Here is a 24,268-nt window from a genome sequence, read left to right as displayed (position 1 = left end):
TTAACTCCTCTTTTTTCGAAAATATAAGCATTATTTTTGAATTTTTACAGAAACTGTTTCTTTTTAGGGTTCCGTACATCTACGGTGAATCGGCGGAACCCTATTGGTGAGACTCTTGTGTCCGTAGCCAAATCGTGTCCCCCCCTAGCGGCTAAACTATTTGACCTAGAAAGCTCAAATTTGGTACAGATACGTATTTTCACACGTAGATTACAGGAAAAATATAGAGAATGTGATTGGAGGTGATGGCCATAGCGTTGTCAAGGAAATAACAGGATTTTTGGCCAAAAATGCATAAAAAGTGACCATTCCCCCCCTTAACTTCAAAACTATTCAACATGGAGGGCTAAAATTTGTCATACTGGTGTATTTTAACGCGAATATTACAGGAAAAATATAGAGAACTTGCTATGTAATAATAGCCATAGCGTTGTCAAGGAAAAACTAAACAATTTTTTGAAAAAATTTTTTTTTTCTAATTTCCACATTATTTGATCTAATTAACTAAAAATGGGTTTATTAGTATATTTTTACAGTCTCATCACAAAAAATATATTAAAAAATCTAAAAAAAAAAAAATTTAATTTTTTTTTTAGATTTTTTAAAAATTTGTTACAAAAATTTAAAAATAAAATTAAAAAAAAATTGGACAAGTGCGAGTTGAACTCGCACTGCAATGGCGGGTTCCGTACACAAATATTAAAACAATACTTGCAACATTTATCGGTAATTGGTAGAATTAAAATAAACAATAAAATTAAAAAAATATATTAAAATTATTTGATAAAAAAAAATAACTAAAAGAAATTAAACTATTGTATATCTAATATTGTAAACAATAATAAGTAGAGGAACAAAATTTTCAAAATTAGTTCCTGGACTTATTATTGTTTACAATATTAGTTATACAATAGTTTAATTTCTTTTAGTTATTTTTTTTTATCAAATAATTTTAATATATTTTTTTAATTGTTTATTTTAATTCTACCAATTACCGATAAATGTTGCAAGTATTGTTTTAATATTTGTGTACGGAACCCGCCATTGCAGTGCGAGTTCAACTCGCACTTGTCCAATTTTTAGGTATTTGGCATTCTTGAGATATTCTCTTGTTTCAATTTTCTTTATCAATTTGTCTGGAAATCTGAGATTTTTCCAATAAATTATGTAAAGTTTTCTGTACAATAAAAAAAAGTATATTTAAAAAGTTGTATTTTTTCATTTGGTTTTTTGGCACTTTCATATTTACATATTTTATTGAGAAAAAAAATCTCAGTTTTCCAAATAAAAATGGTGAAAAAAATGAAAAAAGTTGAATTTTTAGTAAAAATTGAGAAATAAGATTTATTTTTTAAATAAGAAGAATTAAACATTTTTTTTTTTGAAAAAAGTCTTTAGCTTTAAAAAGAATGTTACAAATGGTTTAATATCCACTGTAAACGAATTAAAACTCTTTGTAGAAGTATAATATTAATTTCAATATCTACTAAAAAGTGAAATTATTACTGAAACAATTTAAAAACTTTTGGTTTTAAATATTTCCCAACATTAATTTTTAAGTTAAACTGTTTTTACAATTTTATGAATTTTAACCAGAATAATACAGTTTTCACAGACCAGAAAATTTTGAAAAGTTAGGGAATTTTATCCAAAGTATGTAGTGGAAAAATATCAAATTTCTATAAATACTACAAAAATTATAATTTTTGGTTTCTTTTTGAAAATACTGAAAACCTTAAAATTGTCCTTGAATTTTCTTTTTCACTTTAAAAATTTATTTAAAAAATCCATGCAGTTTGTAAATTTTTATTAAAAAAATTGAATTTTGGATTTTAAATAATTGAATTATCGAATAACTTTCTTAAAATTATAAAAAATAATTGATTTTAGGAGGAATTTTAAGAGACCTTTCTTTCTTTTAAATAATATTAAACTTTCGAAGAAGTTTCTGAAAATGTGACGCGACACGAGAAAGTTATAAGCATGTCTGCGTAAATACACGGGTTTTCTGCTCATGGCGTCGCTTAAAACGCTCCCCCTGTAAAATTCTCTTTTGCAGCGATAGGTCCCTTAGAGAAGAAAATTCGTTTAAAAAATCTCGAAAATTATTGAATATTAGGAAAATTATAGAAAAAATTGTTTAAAACCAATTACATTGAAGGTTTAAAATTAAAAATTTTTGAAAATTTGCATTGGTAATATTTAATATTAGATTCGTTAAAAAAATCTCGAAAATAATTGATTATTAGAAGAGTTGTAAAAATTGTTTAAAAGCAATTAAATATAATGTTTAAAATTAAAATTTTTTTAAAATTCCAATTGGTAATACTTAATAATAATATTTAATATTTAAAAAAATTATTACACTTTTGAATAAATTCAGTTGAAAATTCTAAACAATAACTGAATTTTAGAAGAATTAAAAGTTTTAATTTCTGAAATAATTAGATTTTTATTATTGGAATAAATTTTATGTTTTAAACAATTTTATTACTGCTTTTAAAAGTAATCGTGTATTTTAAAGAAAAATTAAAAAAAACATCAGAAAATCATTTGATTATAATTGAAATTTTACAAAAACTTATAATTGAAGTTGTTCTTGAGAAGAGGGGGAAAAGTTAAAATTTTTTTTGGAAATTGGGAAAAAGGAAAAAAATTGAATATTAAATTGTGACAACTGTAAATAAAATAAATGCCTTTTTCGCCTTTTTTTGTATTTTGAATCAACTAAAACGCTTTTTTCGTGCCTTTAATTAAATTAATCTTTAATTGGATTAAACGTCTTCTTTATTCCTTATAGTTAATGCAAGACCTGCAAATCAATTTATTTTTTTTTTATTTTCAAAACTAAAAAATAAAAAAACTTTTTCTTGTTATGAATATTAATTTCGTTTTCGTTAATTTTTAAAAAATACAAAGAAAAAAATAAACTCTTGCTTTATATGAATGACATATTTTATATTGGAAAATAAGTAAACTTTTGCTTTTTATGAATATTAATTTTGTTCCAGATGATGGGCACAATGATATATCGCGTGACGAAAACAATGACGAGGTGTCATCAACATCGTCCGAGAAATACGAGAGGGACGTGACAATTTTGAATCATTGCTTTGACGATATTGAGAAATTTATCGCCCGCCTGCAGCACGCGTCAGCCGCCTCACGTGAATTGGAGCGTCGACGTCGTAATAGAAAATCGAAAAAACGCAGTTTAGGCGATGGAATGCTGACAATGAGGGCAAAACCACCACCTGAAATTGAATTCATCGATATTTTTCAAAAATTCAAATTATCATTTAATCTCTTGGCTAAATTGAAGGCGCACATTCACGATCCAAATGCGCCGGAATTGGTGCATTTTCTCTTCACTCCACTCGCACTTATTGTCGATGCATCGCATGACACGAATTATGATCCAAATCTGCCGAGCAAAGTTGTTTCGCCGCTGTTGACCCGTGAGGCGGTGAATTTGTTGATTAACTGTGTGACCAGCAAGGAGACGGAACTTTGGCATTCGTTGGGCGACACGTGGTTGGTGCCGAGGAATCAATGGAAGGGACACGTGCCACCCTATCATCCCGTTTTCATGGATGGATGGTCACCTGAGTATCCCATTCCCGAGGATCGGGACAATGATCATCTCAATTCACTTCTTCATGCCGACAAACAGAAGAGGGATGATCTTCCCGAGGCACAAAATGATTCCTATTACAATCACAGGTGATTTTTCTTTTCTATTTATTTCCTTCTAAAATTTAATACTTTTAAATTTGGTATTATTATTATTACAAATTTTAATTAACATTTCAGGGTGTCCACATGTCAGTAAAGTCAGGGAAATAACATGAAACAAATTTTTTGTCAGGGAAATTAAGAAAATTGAAACTTTTTTCGATTTATATTCAAAAATTGAGACTTTTCCGACTTTTCTTCCAAATATTGCAACAAAGTACGACTCATTTTAGCGAGAGAGAGAGAGAGAGAGAGAGAGAGAGAGAGAGAGAGAGAGAGAGAGAGAGAGAGAGAGAGAGAGAGAGAGAGAGAGAGAGAGAGAGAGAGAGAGAGAGAGAGAGAGAGAGAGAGAGAGAAACCTGTCACGATACCTCCTGAGAATTGTATTTAAGACTCTGGTTTAATAAACTCCTCGACTCCACTTTATAAGCAGTGTTCGCATCTATAAATATAATGTTTACAAGGACGAAAGAAATAGTTTCGTCTTTGTAGAGATAAGAGAGCTATGTTATTTTCAAACTTTGTTACTAACTATAACTAATTCTCTAAATTTATCTCGTCCTTAAAAGGACAAGATATGTGCTTTTTACAGTTTTTTAAATATTTTAGAAAATTATCCTGCGCTTTAAAGATTCTTTTTTATTTTGTCTTTTTCTTGTAGTAAAATTTAAAGACTACATAGTATATTTTAGACAGGAATCTATTTTCCATACAGTGAACATTAAATATATTAAGAAAATAAATATAATACAAATCGGAAACATTTGAAATGAAAATATATTTTTTAATTTTTGATTATCAATTTTAATAATTAAAAATTTTATATGATTTTTTTTTTTTACTGTCTCGGACAGTATGACTTTTTGGACTTCTTTCGACTTTTCAAAAATATATTTACTTTTTTTGATTTTTTTTTCAAAAATTGACTTTTTCCAATTTACTTCCAAATACTTATTGCGACAAAATGCCATTTTTTGGTATAAAAAGTAACTTACTTCGATTTTCTTAAGGGGGGAGTAAGGTTACTTTAGTACTAAAAAAAGCATATTTTCGAGAATTTTTTTTGACAACACAATTAGTATATGTATGTATATTCATTTTTATAATTATTACATTATAAAGTGATATTTAAAAAATATTGTGTGAAATTTTCATTCATTTTTATCAAGAAATGAGCCGCTGACAGCGTATCATCGCTGACGTCTCAAAATAAAGCTCCATCGCGGTGTCCCTCATACCTCATCACTGGATCAACTAAACTTAAAAAATCAAAATGATTTCATTAACTAATAAGTTTTAGCAGACAATGACGTCGAGTTTTTATTTTTTTCTTTGATTTTTCGATTTTTTAAATCACTCAAAAGTCAAAACATCGATTTTTATTAAAAAAAACTCGTCAAAATCGCTATTTTAAAATAAGATAAAATTTAGACAAAAATAAAAACTCGACGTTGCTGTCTTGTCATTTATGTGAAGAAAAAATGTGCAAAATTTTAAAAAGATCGGAGCAGTAGATTCGGAGCTACAGTGAACACCGTCTCTGAAAAACCTAAATTTGAGAAAAACGCGTTTAAATGTTTCAATGATTTTTACACTACAAAAAAAATTTTTTTCTTGTACTTACACTGAATTATCGATTTCAGTTTCATAAAGCGAATGTCTTTTTGCGTTATTTTTGTCATTTTAGCAATTATAAATGCAAAATCACGACAGAAACTAAACTAAAAATTCACTGCACGCAGATTATGACTGGAGAGGCGGAGACTTACAATCCCATTATCTTCGTTAGTTTTGCTCAAATTGTCTTGAAATTTTCACACAATATTTTTAAGATATCATACATTAATATAAAAAAATGAAAAAAAATTCGAAAAAAACCTTACTCCCTCCTTAATATTAAAAAATAAGCATTGCTAAATCTATTAAAAATTATTTTCGAATAATTTGTTTAAGGTTATTAAATTTTTGAAAAATATAATTCAAAAGTTTTTAAATAATTCAAATTTTCTAAAATTTTAATGAATTTAATTAATTTTATTTAACTTTAAGTGATTTATTTTTTCATTCCAATTTTTTAAAATTAAATTTTTTCAATATTTTGAATGACATATTTCCGAAAATTCAAATATCTACAAAGAATAATTACAATTAAAAATTTCTAAAAATATAATTTTTTTAAATTATTAGAGAAAACAATTATTTTTGAAAATTTTAGTCAACAATTCTTTAAAAAATGAGTTAATTTTTTTAAATTATCCAAAAAATTTTTTAAGAAATTTAATTATTTTTGAAAAATTACATCACAATAAAATACAATACATTTTTTGAAAATTTATTAATGATATATAATTAAATAAAATAATTTAAGCCCGTTTACTACTTAAATAAATAAATAATTTTTAAAATTTTTTAAAAAAACTTTTTAAGAATTTTTTTTTAATTATTTTTAATATTTTGGGTTAGATTTTTTCAAAAATTATTATAAAAAATTGAATTTTTAATAAATAATTGTAAATATAATAATTGTAAATTTAGTAAATAATTGAATTTTTGAAGAACTTTCGGAAAATTGTTAAAAATAATTGATTTAGAGAAGAACTTTAGTTAAGTGGAAGATACGCCGATATTTTATAACTAGGGTAAGTGTACCAATTGCCGAGGGTGTTCCATTTATCGATGTTACCATGGTAATAACCAAAAAATATTGTCTAAAATGTCTCATTTGTTTGTGGATATAATACCTATTAATATATTTTTTTCTTTAAATAAAATTCAAAGTTTGTTTACTCGACAACATGAACCATCCTCGACAATTGGTACGTTTACCCTATATCAAGAAAATATTTCGAGTATTCCATGAAATTATTTTTATTTTAATTTTTTGTGAGGAATTCAAAAGGTTGTAAAATAAAATGAGATAGAAAATATTTTTATTCAATTTTTTTACTTAAAAATTCATTCATTGTTTATTTTTCTAACTAATTTCAAATCATAATTACTTATAATAATGTTTTAATATTTTTTATTCTTTACAAAAAGATTATGATTTGAAATTAGTTAGAAAAATAAACAAATGAATTTTTAAGTAAAAAAATTGAAAAACAATCGGTAGTATTTTTTACCATTTTTAGCCTAAAAGTTATTTTTTTCCAATAAAATGCTCCAAAGTAGTAAAAATAAAATTTTTCATTTCGCAATTTTTTTCTGGATACAAAAACATATTTTCTAAAAAATTACGCATGGAATTGGAAATCTCAATTTTTATGAAAAATAAAAATTCAAAAGAGATCAAAATACTTTCTGACCCTTGTTTATTTTATGGCTATTAAATTCCTTTAAAAAATTTGTATAAAAACAATTTTATGGAATATTTAAATTATTTTCTTGATCTAGATAAAAATATTGGTGTACCCTTCCCTTAAACATTTCCAAAAATAATTAAATTTTGGTGAGATCTTATCTTACAAAATAAGATCTCACTAAAATTACAAATCCAAACAAAATAACATCGTAATATAATTAAATTTTGTTGTAATTTTTGTAAGTTATTAAATTTCAGAAGGTTTGAAATTCAAAAAAGTTTAATTCCTGTGAGAATATAAAATATTTAAATATTTATTTTAAAAAATAATTGAATTTAAAAATCAATCAAAGGTCAGGGAAATAAAAAAATTAATTTTTGTGTCAAGACTGAATAAAAAAACCACTTTTTTTTACTTTTTTGTATTTTTAATTCAATTGAAATTTTATTTTTGCTTCTTAAAGTTGATCCGAGTCCTGTAAATGAATTTCTTTATATGAGTTCTATTAATTTCGTTTTAGTTAATTTTTAAATTATTATTATTATTATTTGCAGTGGTTAGGGTTGAGACACCTTGTTTATTTTGTTTTATTACACTAGCGCCATCTGTCTTTGTACGTAAATTCTTGCTACTAATGTCAGCAAACTTTTCACATAAGTCGCAGTGAAGTATACGAACGTCTACTTGAGTATTGTGCGACTCAGTGATATAGGCTCAACAAAAACTTTTTGGTGGTGTCAAAAGAAGAGAACTTAATGTAGAAGAAATATGCCAAAGACAAAATAAGTTTACAAAAATTGTTCATTAAGATGATATGTGAAAATATGTGAAAAGTAATTTGGTGTTTGTGTTATGACGCAAAACGACGCGTGAGACAATGTTGAGCCACGAGGGATTGTTAGAGTTGAGCCACCTGAAATTTTGCAATTACAAAGCGTACTTGCAACAGAAATTCATTTTTGACTTAAAGAGGTGTTAAAAACTTCACTTCCATTGTAAAGAGAGGGAAAAAAAAATTTTGCTAACATTTTTTTCTTTTTTCAATTTTGGATTTCGTTGATGAGGAATAAAATATCTAAAGTTATATGAAAATGCATAATATGAGATTTTATTTTAATTTCACGGTTCATTTCCAAATTTGAAGATCATTTTTAATCATTTACCTATAAGGCTGAGTTTCCAATAGGTGCCAATATGCATGTGCAAGTGCCAGTGCCAAACCCATTTAAAATGTATTGGGGATTGGCACTGGCACTTGCACCTACATTGGCACCTATTGGAGACTCAGCTTAAATATTTTACTGATTTTCTACAGTGATATATTATATATATAATATATAATATATATATATATATATATATATATATATATATATATATATAGTATGTATTTGATAATTTAATTCGTTCAAACTTTATAGCTAACCTAAAAAGCCTGAAATTTCACACAAGTGGAATCAAAATTTTGTAGTATTTTAATATCTGTGCTTAAGTAAAGTACCGTTATAATAATGCTTGCATTTTAATGTTATAATTTACTATTTGTTAATTTTCTATTAATTACTAATGACATATAAATGTCATAAATAAATAAAAATGAATAGTTCTTGACGAGCAAGTAAAATTGTGTATTTTCAAAATTTTGACTGGAAATTCTAATATCTGTTAAATAATTTAGTACAACACGTGCGTGTGTAGTGTAGTGGTAGCGTTCCGGGTTTTCAATGTGCGTATGCGTTAGTGTTAGGTATTCGCGTCCCCCCCCCCCCGTGTTAAATATTTATTTCATAAGTTTGTGTTAATTCTAAGACGTATACATATAACGTGAATTATGAATGTGTTCTAAGCAATATTATTTACTTTTTTTATTTAATCTTTACTTTTTGTCTGTTATCGGATAATAGAAATTCGATTAAGAATCCTAGTCAATTTGACTAATAATTTTTCTTATACACATTAACTAATTTTCTAGTCACTTTGACTCTGCTTGACCTTAGTCTTTTAACTAGGTTATCCTCGTGGATGCCTCTCGTAACCAGACAAACTAGTCAATTCCTGGTATGCCAGAAATTTTTTTCAGTGCAGAAAAACATACATGGAAAGTTATGAAGAAAAGTTAAAACTATGTCCAACCCTGACAACTCTCCCCTACTTAATGAGTGAATTTTTCAAATTTTGAATTTGAAATTATTAAAAAATTGATGTTTATAGGTATTTGGATTTATAAAATTTTTCTTTATTTCGAAAGGTAGAATGAATTTACCTTCTTGGGATAAATAAATAAATGTAAAGAATTTTGGAAAATGAAATGAAAATTTCTGAAATAAAATAGAAATTACAGTACCGTCCGCAATTGTCAGTCCACCCATTTTTAAAGGAATGACAAAAATTTTTTAACATAAAATTCATGAAAACTAAAATTTTTTTTGGTTTATATTTTGAAAGACGATAAAATTTTGAAAAGAATAAGACCTTACAGAAGTCATTTGGACAAAATTTGTAGAAGATATTCCTAAAAATCGTCATTTTCAATGTTTTACAAAAATTTAAATAACTTCTAAAATAATGAACGCTTTTTAATAATCTTAGGCTTATTTTAAAGGTCTTTTTCTACGGAATAAGAATTACTTATAGGCATTAACCTGTCATTTTTAACTTGGAATAAGCATGACGTCAAAATTAGACAAAAAAATTGTAAAAATTTGAAATCAATTTTTTGTACTAAAAACTATTCTAGAACATATATAAAACATGATATGGTGTAGATTCTTCAAGAAAATTTAATAAAAAAATATGTTTGAATTTCAAAAATTATTTTTCTTTTAATAATATTATTTCAAATTTTTTGAATTTTTTTGTCCAACTTTGACGTCATGCTTATTCCAAGTTAAAAATTACAGGTTAATGCCTATAAGTAATTCTTATTCTGTAGAAAATGGTCTTTAAAATAAGCCTAAGATTATTAAAAAGCGTTCATTATTTTAGAAGTTATTCAAATTTTTGTAAAACATTGAAAATGACGATTTTTATAAGAATATCTTCTACAAATTTTGGCCAAATGACTTCATTCTGTAAGGTCTTATTCTTTTCAAAATTTTATCGTCTTTCAAAATATAAACCAAAAAAAATTTTACTTTTCATGAATTTTATGTTAAAAAATTTTTGTCATTCCTTTGAAAATGGGTGGACTGACAATTTCGGACGGTACTGTATAATGAAACTTTCTTTCAGGGATATCGACGAGTCTCACTACAGTAGTGACTACCTCGACTATGAGAGCAGAGAAGAGCGCGGGAATGTTGAATATTTTGACAGAAATTATGGTCCAGCGCCAGAACTTTATGGCCGCGAGGAGAGGGAGAGGGTTGTGGATCAAACCCGAGCGCACAGCGACATATCGGTTGATTCGATCGAGAGGAATCCTCGCGGTGTGCCGGGTCACGAGAGGGCCCAAGAGGCATGGCTAGATGACCTTTTGGCACGTCACGCGAAAATCGTCCAGGTCACATATCCCCGTACGGCGAACAACGACAAGGAACTCACTGTCGTGAGAGGCGAATATCTTGAGATCCTTGACGACAGCAGGAAATGGTGGAAGGCGCGAAATTCCCGGGGACAAGTAGCTCATGTTCCTCACACAATTGTCACGCCTCACAATCCCTCTCACACTGATGACAATGACGTCTTCAATAATCCACTCTACACGGGACGCTATCAACGGCAGGGGCACGGCTACAATTACGAGGTGAGATTTCCATCCAACTAATCACTTTACTTCCTTATTATTATATTTCCAAGCGGAGAGAACAATGGACAATTTTCATAAATAGGCGCAGTTTAAGGAGTTTAAAGGGGCGTTAAATTTGGTGAAAGTTTCTATTTTTTTCTATTTTTTTTTTGTTGCTTTTCTTTTTCTTTGATGACTTTAAAGGGAAGAAAATCAACCGAAGAAAACGTGAACATTTTTTCTTCTTCTCCAGGATTCAGAATTGGATACCAGCACTAGTCCTGGACCGGAAACGACACATCGACCCCATACGATTCCACCTCCGGCACCAGCTGAATGGGTACGCAAAGAACGTCTAGGAAAAAAAGGTGAATTCAGATATTTTTAAACTTCTCCTCGCCTGCGAAAAAATTGCATAATCTTCCAAGATAGTGTAAATCTTATTTTGCAGAATCAGTGAAATATTTTGCACTAAATTGAAAGAATCCACTTCATTGTTGATCGGTTTGCCAAATATAAAACTAGATTTGTAAAATGCGAAATTTTAAAGAAAAACTTTAAAGATTAATACAAAAAGAGCAAAAACAATAATGATTTTTTTAAACATAATATGCAGGGTTGCCACAGGTCAAGGAAATCAGAGAATTTTATCAATAAAGTACTAGAAAACTATTAAACTTCTATAATTTATAAAAAGATTTCAAATAGAAGTTGTGTTTACCATTTTTATAAGTAACTAGCAAATTTTGAATAATTTCAGATTCAAAACTTTTAAAAAATTTATTTATTAACCAATTAATTAATCATTATAGTATATTATTTTCAAAAACTTTAATAAAACTTCTTCAAAAAAATTTCAAACATTTTTATAAATTCTTTACAGAAATTCCATTATTTTCAATACAATTTTAATAAAATTTTTCTAAAGAATTCAATTATTTTTAATAAATTTTAATAAACATATAACAATTGAATTATTTTTCATACAATTTTAATTAGATTCGTCGGAAGAATGAACATGAATTTAATTATTTTCATAAATAACAAAATTCTTCATTGGAATTCAATTATTTTCAATACAATTGTAATAAAATTTCAGGGAAGAATTCTACAATTTTTAATAAATTTTAATAAAATTCCATATAACAATTTAATCATTTTCAGTATAATTTTAATGAAATTTCTCAAAGAATACCATTATTTTTAAGAATTTTAATTTTTTAAACGAATTCAAATATTTTGAGTATAATTTATTTTTCTACAATAATTTATAAGTAATTCTTTTTTTTACTTAGAATATTAAATTAATTTTATAAATTAAATTATAATAATAGTTTAAAATTGGCATTTGTATAAGACATGAAATGTTTATACAACATTTACGTTTCGAAACCGGTACCGGTCTCCTCATCAGAATTTATTTAAAAATCATAAAATATGCCATAATTTAAATTCGGGTATGGATGTGAATAAATCCAAATGCAAAAAAGTAACCTTATTGTTGTTTTATATATTGGTCATAACTATAACCAGATGTTTTTTGGTTAATTTAAAAAATAACTTAAATTAAATTCATTTTTTAAATTAACCAAAAAAAATTAACCAAAAAACATCTGGTTATAGTTATGACCAATATATAAAACAACAATAAGGTTACTTTTTTGCATTTGGATTTATTCACATCCATACCCGAATTTAAATTATGGCATATTTTATGACTTTTAAATAAATTCTGATGAGGAGACCGGTACCGGTTTCGAAACGTAAATGTTGTATATACATTTCATGTCCTATACAAATGCCAATTTTAAACTATTATTAAATTTATTATATGAGACAAAACATCAAAACAAACTTTTAAATTAAATTATGTTTTTTTGATTCAAAACAATTTTGTTTAATTAATTTTTGTTATTATTTAATCTTAAAAAAATTAATTTGGAATTTTATTAATGTAAGAAACATTTAAGAAAAGAAATTATCAAAAAACTAACTTCATTCTGCAAAGAGACTACCAGAGTACAAAGATTATTAATATAGATTGAATTTCAAAAGGTTTCTAGTTGAAGTTTTAGTAACTTTGAATTTTATAAAATTTTAAATCAATATTCTGAATAAGTTAATCTTTTAAATTTTAATTAAATGTAATTAAATTTTAAATTTATTTATTCAAATTTTTTTGAAACTAGTTTCATTATAAATATATATATATGAAAAATTTTCAAATTATTGAAATTTCATGAAATTGAATTGTAAACTAGTGGATTTCAGAAATATTTTAGGCGAATATTTTTTTCTTTGAATAAATAATTGTATTCTCCAAGAACTTTTTCAAAAATTATAAAAAATAATTTATATAAAGAAGAATTTTAGTTAAAAATTCTGGAAAATAATTGAATTGAAATTTTGAAAATAATTTTGGAGAAGATGCAGTAATTCATATATAAATGATAGAATTTCAAAATTTGAAATTTTTAGAAATCTTAATTCCAATGGAAAAATAAGAATAATAATTAAATATTTATTATTATGAAAAACCTATTGATTAACAATTTTCTTTAATTAATAAGATAATTAATTCAAGATATTTACAATTAAAGATATTCAAAAATATGTGTATAACATACATTTTTTGTGTATCTAATTATTTTTGAGTGCATCTGGATATTATTTTTATTTTTTATTTCTTAGTCAGGAAAAAAGTCACAATTCTGTCAGAAAATCAGGGAAAAATAAAATGAATTTTTTGTAGCAACCCTGATATGAGAATGGATGAATTTTTCTGTTTTTACTTTTTAATACCTATTTTTAATTAAGTTTATTGAGAAATGAAAAAAAAATTGCATGAAATACTTTGATTCGTGGATGCTTTCACTTCTATAAAATATTTCAGTGTTTAAATTATTTTGCGTTGATGACAAAGCGCCGAGGGATTCTTTCTTTTTCGCCAATTCAAGTTGCTTTAAAATGTACATGTGTCAAATGTCCATTTTTTTTATTGTCGCAACATTGCTTATCCACGTCTTTTGTAAATAAGGATAAATGTGCTATTATCGTCTAGACTGAGCAATCTTTGTACTTTTTTTTGGTTAAATATCGGGTTCAGTACGTTCCAATTTTTGTTTCTGTTGGATAATTTTGCAATCTTAATGAAAAATATTTTCTCAATGTTTCAAACTTTTCTTCATTATTCTTTTTAAAAAATTCTTCTTTTTTATTATATCATAAATTTTTCTTTAGTTTTATAAAAAGAATTTTAAAAAAGTCTATAAAATAGACTAGAAAAAGAATTTCCGAACGTACTGGAAAAAAATTGTCTTGTGTTTTGTGAAATTTGAAATGAATGCGCTACTTTCTTTCCAGCCAAATTTGTTTTCCAAAAAAGCGCAATCTACATTTTTTTTTCTCTCTCTCTCATATTAAAAAGGAGAAAAAAAAGAGAAAAGAATAAAATTATGTGTATAGAAAAATATTTTTTTAAGAGGTGAAAAAATGTAAACATTGTGCTTATATTAATTTTGTTGACTGGAATTTTTTTTCATCCTCGTAGAATTCAAAGTAACTAAGATCTGATAGAAATTTTAAGATCTACTTGAAATTTGTTTATATAGTATATATATACATATATATTTATATATATAGAATATCTATTTTAAATATACAGTAGAACCTCGATAAGTCGAAGTTGAAGGGAAACGGTGAAAACTTCGACTTAAAGAGGTTTCGACTTATAGAGGTTTTCATATATTGTATATTTATTGAACATTAAAAGAAATCTGTAATTTTTGTTTGCCTTAAAGATTCCGAACACTGTTTGATAACAATTGTATTGTATTAGCTTCTAGATATAGAGGTTCCGAAAAACAAAACCTTAGAGTTACAGAAGTTTAAAAGGGCCATATGTACTAACTTCGAGTTATATAGAGGTTGCAAAACTGAACTTCGAGTTTTTAGAGGTTAAAATACATGGAAAAGTTGTTGAAGGGAAATAAAAATTACTTCGAGTTATAGAGGTTGAAAAGTTCGAGTTACAGAGGTTTTTGGGCTTCTAGGGAAGGGAATGGACATTTTCTTCGACTTACAGAGGTTTTCGACTTATCGAGGTTCTACTGTATATTTCAATTCCCAGGAAATTACATAATCAAACATTGAAGAGAAAAATGATTCCCGTCATGTGGTTTGAATCATTTTTGTTTTTTTTCTATTTTACCAATAGCATTAATTGCTTTATATATTTTACGTTAATAATTTTGAAGACAGCGAAATGTTATTAAATGTTCTGTATTTATGGACTAACCAAATTTCCACTACGTATTCAAATTAACTTCAAATTGTTATCGTAGTATAACTTAAAATTGAACTTGAGTTTGATTGCCTGTTGATACTTAAAAAAATGATTTTAAAAAATGGAAAGTAAGGATTTTCTATTTATTAAATCGTGCAGAATTTCAAAATTGAAAATAATAATATTTTCAAATGAAATAAATAAAAATATTTAAATACAAAAATATAAAATATTTTAACTATTAAAGTTAGATTTTTAAAAGTGCATAAAAATTCTTTTGTAGAAATTTTGTAGTAAATATTTATATATGAAAATAATTATACAAAAATACGTAATTAATTTTTTAAATTTTTTAACTAAAACTGCAAGCGATTTTTAAAGTTTTGCAATTTTTCTAAAGTGGTACATAACTCAAGTGAACAATTTTAAGAAAAAAAGAACGTAATTATATACAGTTAAGTGACTTTGTAATTATTAAATTTAGAAATTTTTTTTTCGTTTTCTTGGTATGTGTCGAATTATGTACATGTACCTCACTCTCTGTATTATTTGAATTAGCTTATACTAATTACAAATTGACATTTTTTAAAAACAGTTTTCGATTTTTCTTCATTATTGTACCAGTTTTATTCTCAATTGCAATTCTGAGCTTTTATTCTTGCTTCTTTTTTATAAAACGAAAAAATGTTTTGTTTTTGTTTTCATTTCCATTTTTTGTGTCTCATGTGGAAAATTTCAGAAATAATGTGGTAAGTAGATTTATTTTTACCAATATTGTACATTTATTGTTGTCTAAATCATTTATTTTGACATTTAGTTGATATTTATTTAAATTATCTACAGGCGAAGCAAGTGTTTCAAGTGAGGCTCCCAGTGATGATGTAGTATCACTTTCTGATAGTCAACATTCGTCTGGAAGTATAAAAACTGTCAATTCGTGGGAATTGAATAAAAAACCATTGACAAATTCTGGATCTGAATCATCAAAAGTTCAAAACTCTTCCAATTTTATTAAAAATGCGCAGAAAGAATTGAAAATTGGTTCGAAAGTTTATCAGAAACAAATTTCCGAACCAGCTTTTAAAAATCTTAAAGAATCCTCGGGGAAAATTGCATCAACTCCTCCTCCACCACCTCCACCTCTTCCGGAATTCTTTCCCAAATCATCTTTCGATGATAATAAAATGGGATCAATAAAAAGTAACAAAAGTACCAAAAGTACTATTAGCATTCAATCGATGCCAGAAGGTATTTTTTTATTTTTATTTATTATTTTTCCAAAAGTATTTTAAAAAAAAATTATTCTTTTATTTTTATTTATGTTTATTACTTTCCAAAAAATATTTTTTAAAGAAAAGTGTTATTAGAAATAACTATTTATTGAAACAAACTTATAAAATATTATTTTTACATTTTAATGGATGTTTAAGTAAAAAATAAATTCAGAATTTTTTTTTAAGGTTTCAGTGGTCATGATGAAATGCAACAAGAATTAAAATCTGTATTAACAATGTTTCGCGAAAAGAAAAAGGCCAAAAATGCAAATTTAGAATCAAAAGAAACTTTAGATCAATGTTCTACATCGCGTGATGTTCAAAATTGGTTGGCGAAAAAAGGATTTTCTGAAAAGTATATTTTCTTTCTGTTCTGTGTTATATTAACTGAAAAAAAATGTTTCTAAATACTTTTGAAAATAGCAAGAAGAAAAAGATTTTTTATATAAATTTCACCGGATACTAATTATTAATTTTCACTAACAGAATTTCTAAGCACTTAAAAGGAATGACTGGTGCAGAATTATTAACTCTTTCTAGTAGAGAACTGGAGCACTATTGTGGAATAGCCGAAGGAAAAAGATTGGACGAGGAATTAACTTGTTTCCGAAACTCACCTAGTGTAACATTTTTTTTTAATAATATTCACATTCAATTTCATTTTAACTAAATTAATGTTTTTTTTTACAATTTTTTAAAACTATTTTTCAATTTTTTGACATTTACAATTTTTTTTATTTTTAAATTGAATTTAAATACATTTTTAATTAAATTTAAATCTTTTCTATTCTATCTTCTATATTATCAATCTTTGTCTGTTACTTAAATTTTTAAATTATTTTTCTTTTTAAATGTTTTCAATTTTAAAATTAATTCTATGATTTTCAAATCATTGAATTCTTGCAAGGAATTTTATCAAAAAAGTTCAAAATAATTTAATTCCTTGAAGAATTTTATTAAAATTTTTGAAAATCATAATTACCTAAATTCTTTTAGAAGAATTTCTTTGAATTTTTTTAAAATAATGGAGTTTTTTTATTATTTTAATTGAAAAAATTGAATGTAATTGAATATTACGAAGAATTTATTTCAAGTTTTTAAAATAATCGTGTTTGTTAATAATGGAAATTAAATATTTGATTAGGGTCATTTGGGGTAAATGTAAACAAGGGGTAAATGTAAACGGTAGATGTTTCATCTAAATTTACAGATTTAAAAATAAGTACGACGTCAATATTTTTACTTCAGCTCACCTACAAGATGTTCTGAGTATTGACAATATTTTATTTTGACAATTGGCAATGCCATAGTGTAAGTTATCTTTTAATGCAAAAAAGATTGAAAATCAAAGTTTTACTGTTTTAGTATTTTGTCTCGCATTTGCATAAAAATAAATTAAAAAATCAAACTAAAATTTGTAATTCTTCCTTATTAATGCCCTAATAAAAATTGACTTTGATTTTTGATTTTCGTCAATTTAGTTAATAAATAATTAAGTGTTTACATTTACCCCGAGAATTCGAAAACTCGGGGTAAATGTAAACAGAACTTGAACTACATTTTAAAAGAAAATAATTGAATAAATTTGCTTCTATTTGACAATTTCATTACTTTGGCAATGTAAAATTACATAGAAAAGGAAATTAGGTCTTCTTTCATACCTCCTTCGTGTTAGTCAGTTGCAGGTATAGACCTGCATAGTATTGCATAGTTTATGTTTGACCGCCATATTGGATCCACCATTTTGAAATTTAAAAATTCGATTTCAGATTCTTTTTACCAAGTTGAATGAAAATCTATTAAAATTAATATTAAAGTTTTTTCATTACTAATTTTGTAATGGTTGATTTTTTTTATATGATACATTATCAGTCAACTGGTTGATTTACTATACATCTGCAAAGGATTTTTTTCAGTTTTTCCATCCCTTAAAACAGTAGTATACTTGAAATAACTTGTTTCTTAAACCTCGCTTAACTACAGTGGTGTTTACATTTACCCCGAATTTTAGGAAAATTTCAAAATCTCGGGGTAAATGTAAACAGTCAGTTTTAGGCGATTCAGGTGCATCAATATTTTTTTGTACCTCATCAAATTCTAGGGAAATAAAGTAACAAGTTCATGCAAAAGAAATCCGTCCGTTTTACCTTTTAACAAAAAAAACTAATGTTTTTGGTGAAAAATAGATATTCCGTTTACATTTACCCCAAATGATCCTATAGAATTTCATTAAAACTTTTAGAGAATAATTAAATTCTTCTCAGAATTTTATTCCAATTTTTAAAAATTGGTTGTATGCAAAGTTGTATAAAATAATTGTGTGTAAAATTAATTCAAGGAATTTTATTAAAATTTTGAAATTAATTGAATTATTTCGTAGAATAGATACTCATTAAAGGTTTTAATAATAATTGAATTCTTTCAAAAATTTTCTTTAATTTTTTTTATATAATTGATTTTGTTAATAATGATCACCAATAATTTTACTATTAAATTTTATTAACATTATTGATAGAAAATTAAATTCAGTCAGAATTTCCCAAACGGATCACCTAAAAATAAAAAATTTTCTTCTTGAACCAAATAATTTTTTTTACTCTCAATATGGTTAATAAGAATCCCTGAAAATATTAAGCAAAAAAAAATTGTTTGTAAAAGTTATTAACAATTGAATTTTTTAGTACAGCTAAATTAACAAATTTTTTCTCGAGTTCCAGTTGATGGATTTAAAAATTAAAATATGAGTTTTTTTTGTCTTAAATTGCACTATTTGAATATATTTTATGTTTTTAAATTTTTGTATTTTTTATAATTTTTTATATAATTTGTTTATAAAATGTTAATAAACAAATATGTTCTTCACGTCCTAACAAAAAAATTAAAATTGTATTCTATTCCTTAAGTGTCTCCGAGTGTAAAACCGTTTCGAAAAAAATAAGCCTCAATTAGAAAAAAAGTTATTAATTAAAAACTGCAGCTGTGTAGAGCTTTACATGACGTTAAACTCGCCCCGCGCACATTGGCATTTTTTACAATTTACTGTTCAAAATTGTCTGGAGCCTACAAATTCTATCGGATTTTGATGGTCTTAATCTTAAATTAAAGGAGATAAAATTTCTAAGAGATTTTTGAACCATTTTTGAATTTTAAATTGTTTATATTTTTTTTGTTACTCAAAGTTAACAATTTACAATATTTTTAGAAAAAGTTATGTTTATTTTTTTATTTTTTCATTGCAAATGATTGAAATGAATTTAAATTAGTGTAGCATGACCACCAGACATACTCTCATCTAAATTTGAATTAGTAGAATTTTTACTATTTAAATTTTTACTATTTTACTATTTGAATTAGTAAAAGTCAGGTGACGCGAAGGAGCGCTCTTAGCGTTCACTTTCGGTAACACTAAACGGCCATTTGCTTCCTGTTGTATATAGTGTCAAAAGTTTTTCCTGAGCAAGCTGCAATCTTTTTCCAAGATTTTAAAATTCAAAAAATATTTATACAAACAACAAGTGCGTGAAGTGATATTGAAATCATCGTTCATCACCTTTTTAGAACTGGGAAAGTGCGTGTACCACATTCTCTTTATTTTCTTTTTTGGTTTGTATATATATATCTTTAGACGCCGGTATTTTCATCATTGCATGCTGGAATGATAAAAACGTGCATACAAAAAATGTGTATTAACTATATTTTTATGGTGTAAATTATTAATTGTATTATATATACTGTCGATAAAATAGTTAACATATAATATTCAATTTTCTTTTTTAATAATTAAAAAATAGTATATAAACTCCTAACCTCAAACATTCTTTCCCTTTTTCAATTATAATTATAATCTGAATAAAAGTTTAATTCAATCAATATAATTAAATAGATTTACAATTCTTTAGATGGCATGTTTTTATAAAATCAAAGAAGCGAGTAAAAAAGACGCACGCGGGAGCATGCGCATTGACATTCTACATTCTACTAATTCAATTAGTAGCGAAAAATAACTTTTTCAATTAGTAGTTTTCTACTAATTCTTAGTGTAAGACTTTTCCCCTTTTCAATTAGTAGAATTTGACTAAGAATTAGTAGAATTCTACTAATTCAAATTTAGAGAGATAGGTATAATAATGCATAATACAATTTATTTAAATTGTTGCAAACAATGTTAATTAACAAAATATAGATAACTTTGGCTCTTTTGTTTGTGTCCTCAGTAACTTGTTTTTGATATATAACTCACGAGACAGCTCGCAGACAGGTTTGCTGTACGTAAGTTGAGTTGTTTTTAAATATCCGTTTATATTTTGTGTACAAATCATTTTTCGCAAAATATCATATTTAGAGAAAGGTAGATTATGCGATTGCATAATTGCATAATTTTTTAAAATCAAGTAGAAACATTATAATATTATGTTAATTCATGTTTTAAACCTTTTACAACATGTTTCTAGAGCGCATAATATTGCATAATTTTTTACTCACTGCATAATTGTACTCTTTTTGCATAATGATCGCAGAATAGACTCAAAATTTTCAAAATAGTGCTTTTTTAACTAAAAACCATGGCAAATTTTTTTTTAGTTTCTTTATTTTTAAAATATTTTTTTAAATTAAATAATAAAATAAATAAATTTTTAAACTATTAACTAACTTGTTAAATGTTATTGAAAAATTAAATAAATCTTAAATTTTAAAAAGCAGTAAGTACTATATATGATGAGTAACATCGTTTCCGGTCATTTTCCCGAAAGGCCGTGTCTGAATGTCTAATTAGTATAAAGATGTTTCCGTTGTTAAAATTTTTTTCGGAATCTTAAAGAAACCACAGCAAAGATTTGTTTAGTGTTTGCCTCATTCAATTTCGTTTGGTCGTTCAAGAGTTATTTAATTATTATTTAATGCCTGTTTTGTTTATAAAAATTTGTATAAACATAATATAAACAATTTTTCATTTTTTTTTTCTGAATTAAGTGTGGTGGAAACATTTCTTTTTATGTGTAGATTAAAATTCCTGAATTTTATTGCAATTGGTTTACTTACTCCAAAAAAACTAAATTCTTACTTGGAGTCGCACATATATCTATTTTTAATAAAAAACAAAAAAAAATTTTGGGTACATAAATCTTTGGGAAATTAGATTCGGGAAAAAGGTATTTGGGATTTTAGACATTCGGGATAGGGCCTTTCGGGAAATTGGTTTCGAAAAATAACCAGTAACTGTTCCAAATCAAAAATTTTTTTTAAATGCAGCATAATTTTGTAAAATGAACATTTTTTAGCGCATAATTGAAGCAGAATTCTTTTTAATTGCATAATTCTGCATAATCATGCTCATTTTATCGCATAATTAACGCAGAATTCATCTTTTTAGTTGCATAATTCCGCATAATTGTACACAATTTAAGCGCATAATTAGAGGGACTCAAAATGCATAATCTACCTTTCTCTAATCATATTTGGTGTGATGTGAAACACTTTTTTCTTTTTTATACTTTACGTGCAATAACTGCGATTCCCATGATGAATAAAAAATTCTGAGTTATTTTCCTTTAATTATATTACATATTCAGTTATGAATAAATAAAAAATTAAACAAAAAAAAATTTTTTTCTTTGGTAAAATCTCCACTTTAGTAAATTATTATTATTATTATTATTATTATTATTATTATTATTATACCTTAGTAAATTTTTTTTTGCAGATTTCGATTAGTAGTTTGCATTGAAAAAGCATAAAATTAATAATTAAAGAGATTTTAATCGATATTTATGCATTTCATACCTGAATTTTACTGGTGTTGCACATCACCCCAACTTTTTTGGAAAATGTAAAAACAGACGTTTTTGAAAATGCGAAAAATTTGTAGGAAAAATTTAAAATTCTGAAAATCTAATAATGCAGAAATATTCTATTATAAAGGCGCTCGCACAGCTCTACTGCCTGCCTGCCTGCAGGTCGTCATGGTAACACATAAGAGTAAGAGAGTCAGAAAATTCAAATTAAATGTTTTTTCTCCCTTACTCTAATTGCAGGCAGGCAGTAGAGGTGAGAGAGTACCTTTATGCCTCTAAGTCATTAAATTTTGAAATATTTCAAAATTTAATTATTTGACATCTTTTTTGTCAAACGAAAAAAAACGTTGCACATCACCCCACAACACCCTATTCTATGTCGATTTTGGTAAAAAATTATTTTGAATTTAATAATTACCATTGTTATTAACAATCATATGAACAATAATCTAGTTATCAATAATCAAGTAGAGCTTTACATGACTTTAAACTCGTTAAAATAAGAAAAATAAGTTTTCTTTTTGCAGAAATAAGCCATTTATTTGTTTAAAAAGTAAATAATTTGTTTATAACAAATGTAATTGTTTGTCCTAATAAATTTTTTAAGTTTTTGAAAGAATATACATATGATATAAACATTTTATGTTTAAAAAATGCCTAAAATGGTTACAAATGTCAAAGAAACTTGATTATTGTTCAAAATAATTGTCAATAACAATGATAATTATTACACTGCAAAAAACTAGCGTCTTAGAAACGTCTTATTTTAAGACATTAGACGTTTTGAAAACGTCTAGTCTGGAATAAATGACTAATTCATCTGTCTTTCATGCAAAGTGTCTAAAAATTTGAGACATTTCTTGCGTCTTACAAATGTAAACAAGTCACTTTCAGTGCTTATAATTTAAGACATATAATGTAGACGGTAAAAGTGTCTATATTTAAGTCATTTTTGCTAATTTAAGACGTTTTCGAAGTAAGACACTTTGAATAAAAGACATTTTGTGTATTCGAGTATCTTCGGTAATATTCGTCTTGCCTCGTCTTCGATGAAAGTTTCCCGCGCAATATCAATGCATACATGCATTTTTAGGTTATGTATCGATTCAAGCAGTAAATTTCATCTGAATGAAGACACTTTAAACGTCTCCAAAATAGTCACTTTTAACGTCTTCCTAAAAGACATCCCAAAACGTCTTACAAATGAGGACAAAAGTGTCTCAAATATAGACACCTGTTTTTGCAGTGTAGGTAACTTTAAAATCTTTTTTTACCAAAATCGAGATAGATTATTTAAATAAACATAAATTTGTCTGCAAAAAAAAGAATTTTTTATTAAAAAGAACCGAAGTTATATATTTGTTAATAAACATTGTTTGCAACAATTTCAATAAATTGTATTATGCATTATTATATGTCTGGTGGTCATGCTAGACTAATTTAAATTGATTTTAATCATTTGCAATGAAAAATAAAAAAATAAACATGATTTTTTCTAAAAATATTGTAAATTGTTTATTTTTATTAACATTTTATAAACAAATAATGTAAAAAATTATAAAAAAAATTTAAAGACAAAAAATATATTCATAAATATATTCCCAATTCAAGACGAAAAAACCCATATATTTTAATTTTTAAATTCGTCAACTGGAACTCGAGAAAAAAATTTGTTAAATTAGCAGTACTAAAAAATTCAATTGTTAATAACTTTTACAAAAAATTTTTTTTTGGCTTAATATTTTTAAGGATTCTTCTTAAGTATATGTGTACGTCCACATGAAAAGGGCCCATATTATCGGTTCTAGTTTTCGAGATAATCGCAATTTAGTAATTTTTGAGCAAAATCTTAATTTTTTAAAATTTTTTATTATCAATCTACATGTTTTGACAAGTCGAATCATGCGGTTTTCATTAATTTATCGATAATTTAACTGTTTGATTTCATTGGTTCTTGATAAAAAGAGAAGGGCCCATTTTGTCGGTCATTTGCAAAAGTAATCCGTATTTTAAAAATGGAGGTGTGGAAAAATTTTAATCCTCTTGATCTTTCATCTATTTAAGGTGCCCTAGACTGAAAACAATTCTTATCTGAATAACTTCCCAGAAGAACCAGAGATATAATTGATGTTAGAGTCTTTGTTTTTGTAGTC

The 24,268-nt window shown here is 25.8% G+C and overlaps 1 protein-coding gene across 4 annotated transcripts in view; it reads left to right on the top strand.

The window, feature by feature from the left end:
* LOC122500448 (epidermal growth factor receptor kinase substrate 8-like) overlaps positions 1 to 24,268 on the top strand; it is a 149,347-nt gene that overhangs the window by 123,662 nt on the left and 1,417 nt on the right. For 3 of the 4 annotated variants that reach the window (XM_043609377.1, XM_043609375.1, XM_043609373.1), the window contains 6 exons: positions 3,012 to 3,723; positions 10,269 to 10,782; positions 11,018 to 11,132; positions 15,893 to 16,297; positions 16,510 to 16,678; positions 16,810 to 16,945. In XM_043609377.1, the coding sequence (XP_043465312.1) occupies positions 3,012 to 3,723; positions 10,269 to 10,782; positions 11,018 to 11,132; positions 15,893 to 16,297; positions 16,510 to 16,678; positions 16,810 to 16,945 (2,051 nt within the window). The remainder of the gene's footprint in view (positions 1 to 3,011; positions 3,724 to 10,268; positions 10,783 to 11,017; positions 11,133 to 15,892; positions 16,298 to 16,509; positions 16,679 to 16,809; positions 16,946 to 24,268) is intronic. The other variant, XM_043609374.1, reaches the window with a different exon arrangement.

The sequence above is a fragment of the Leptopilina heterotoma genome, unplaced genomic scaffold (assembly GCF_015476425.1).
Source record: "Leptopilina heterotoma isolate Lh14 unplaced genomic scaffold, ASM1547642v1 Lhet_186, whole genome shotgun sequence".
NCBI lineage: Eukaryota > Metazoa > Arthropoda > Insecta > Hymenoptera > Figitidae > Leptopilina > Leptopilina heterotoma.
This window is presented reverse-complemented; position numbering and strand designations above follow the sequence as displayed.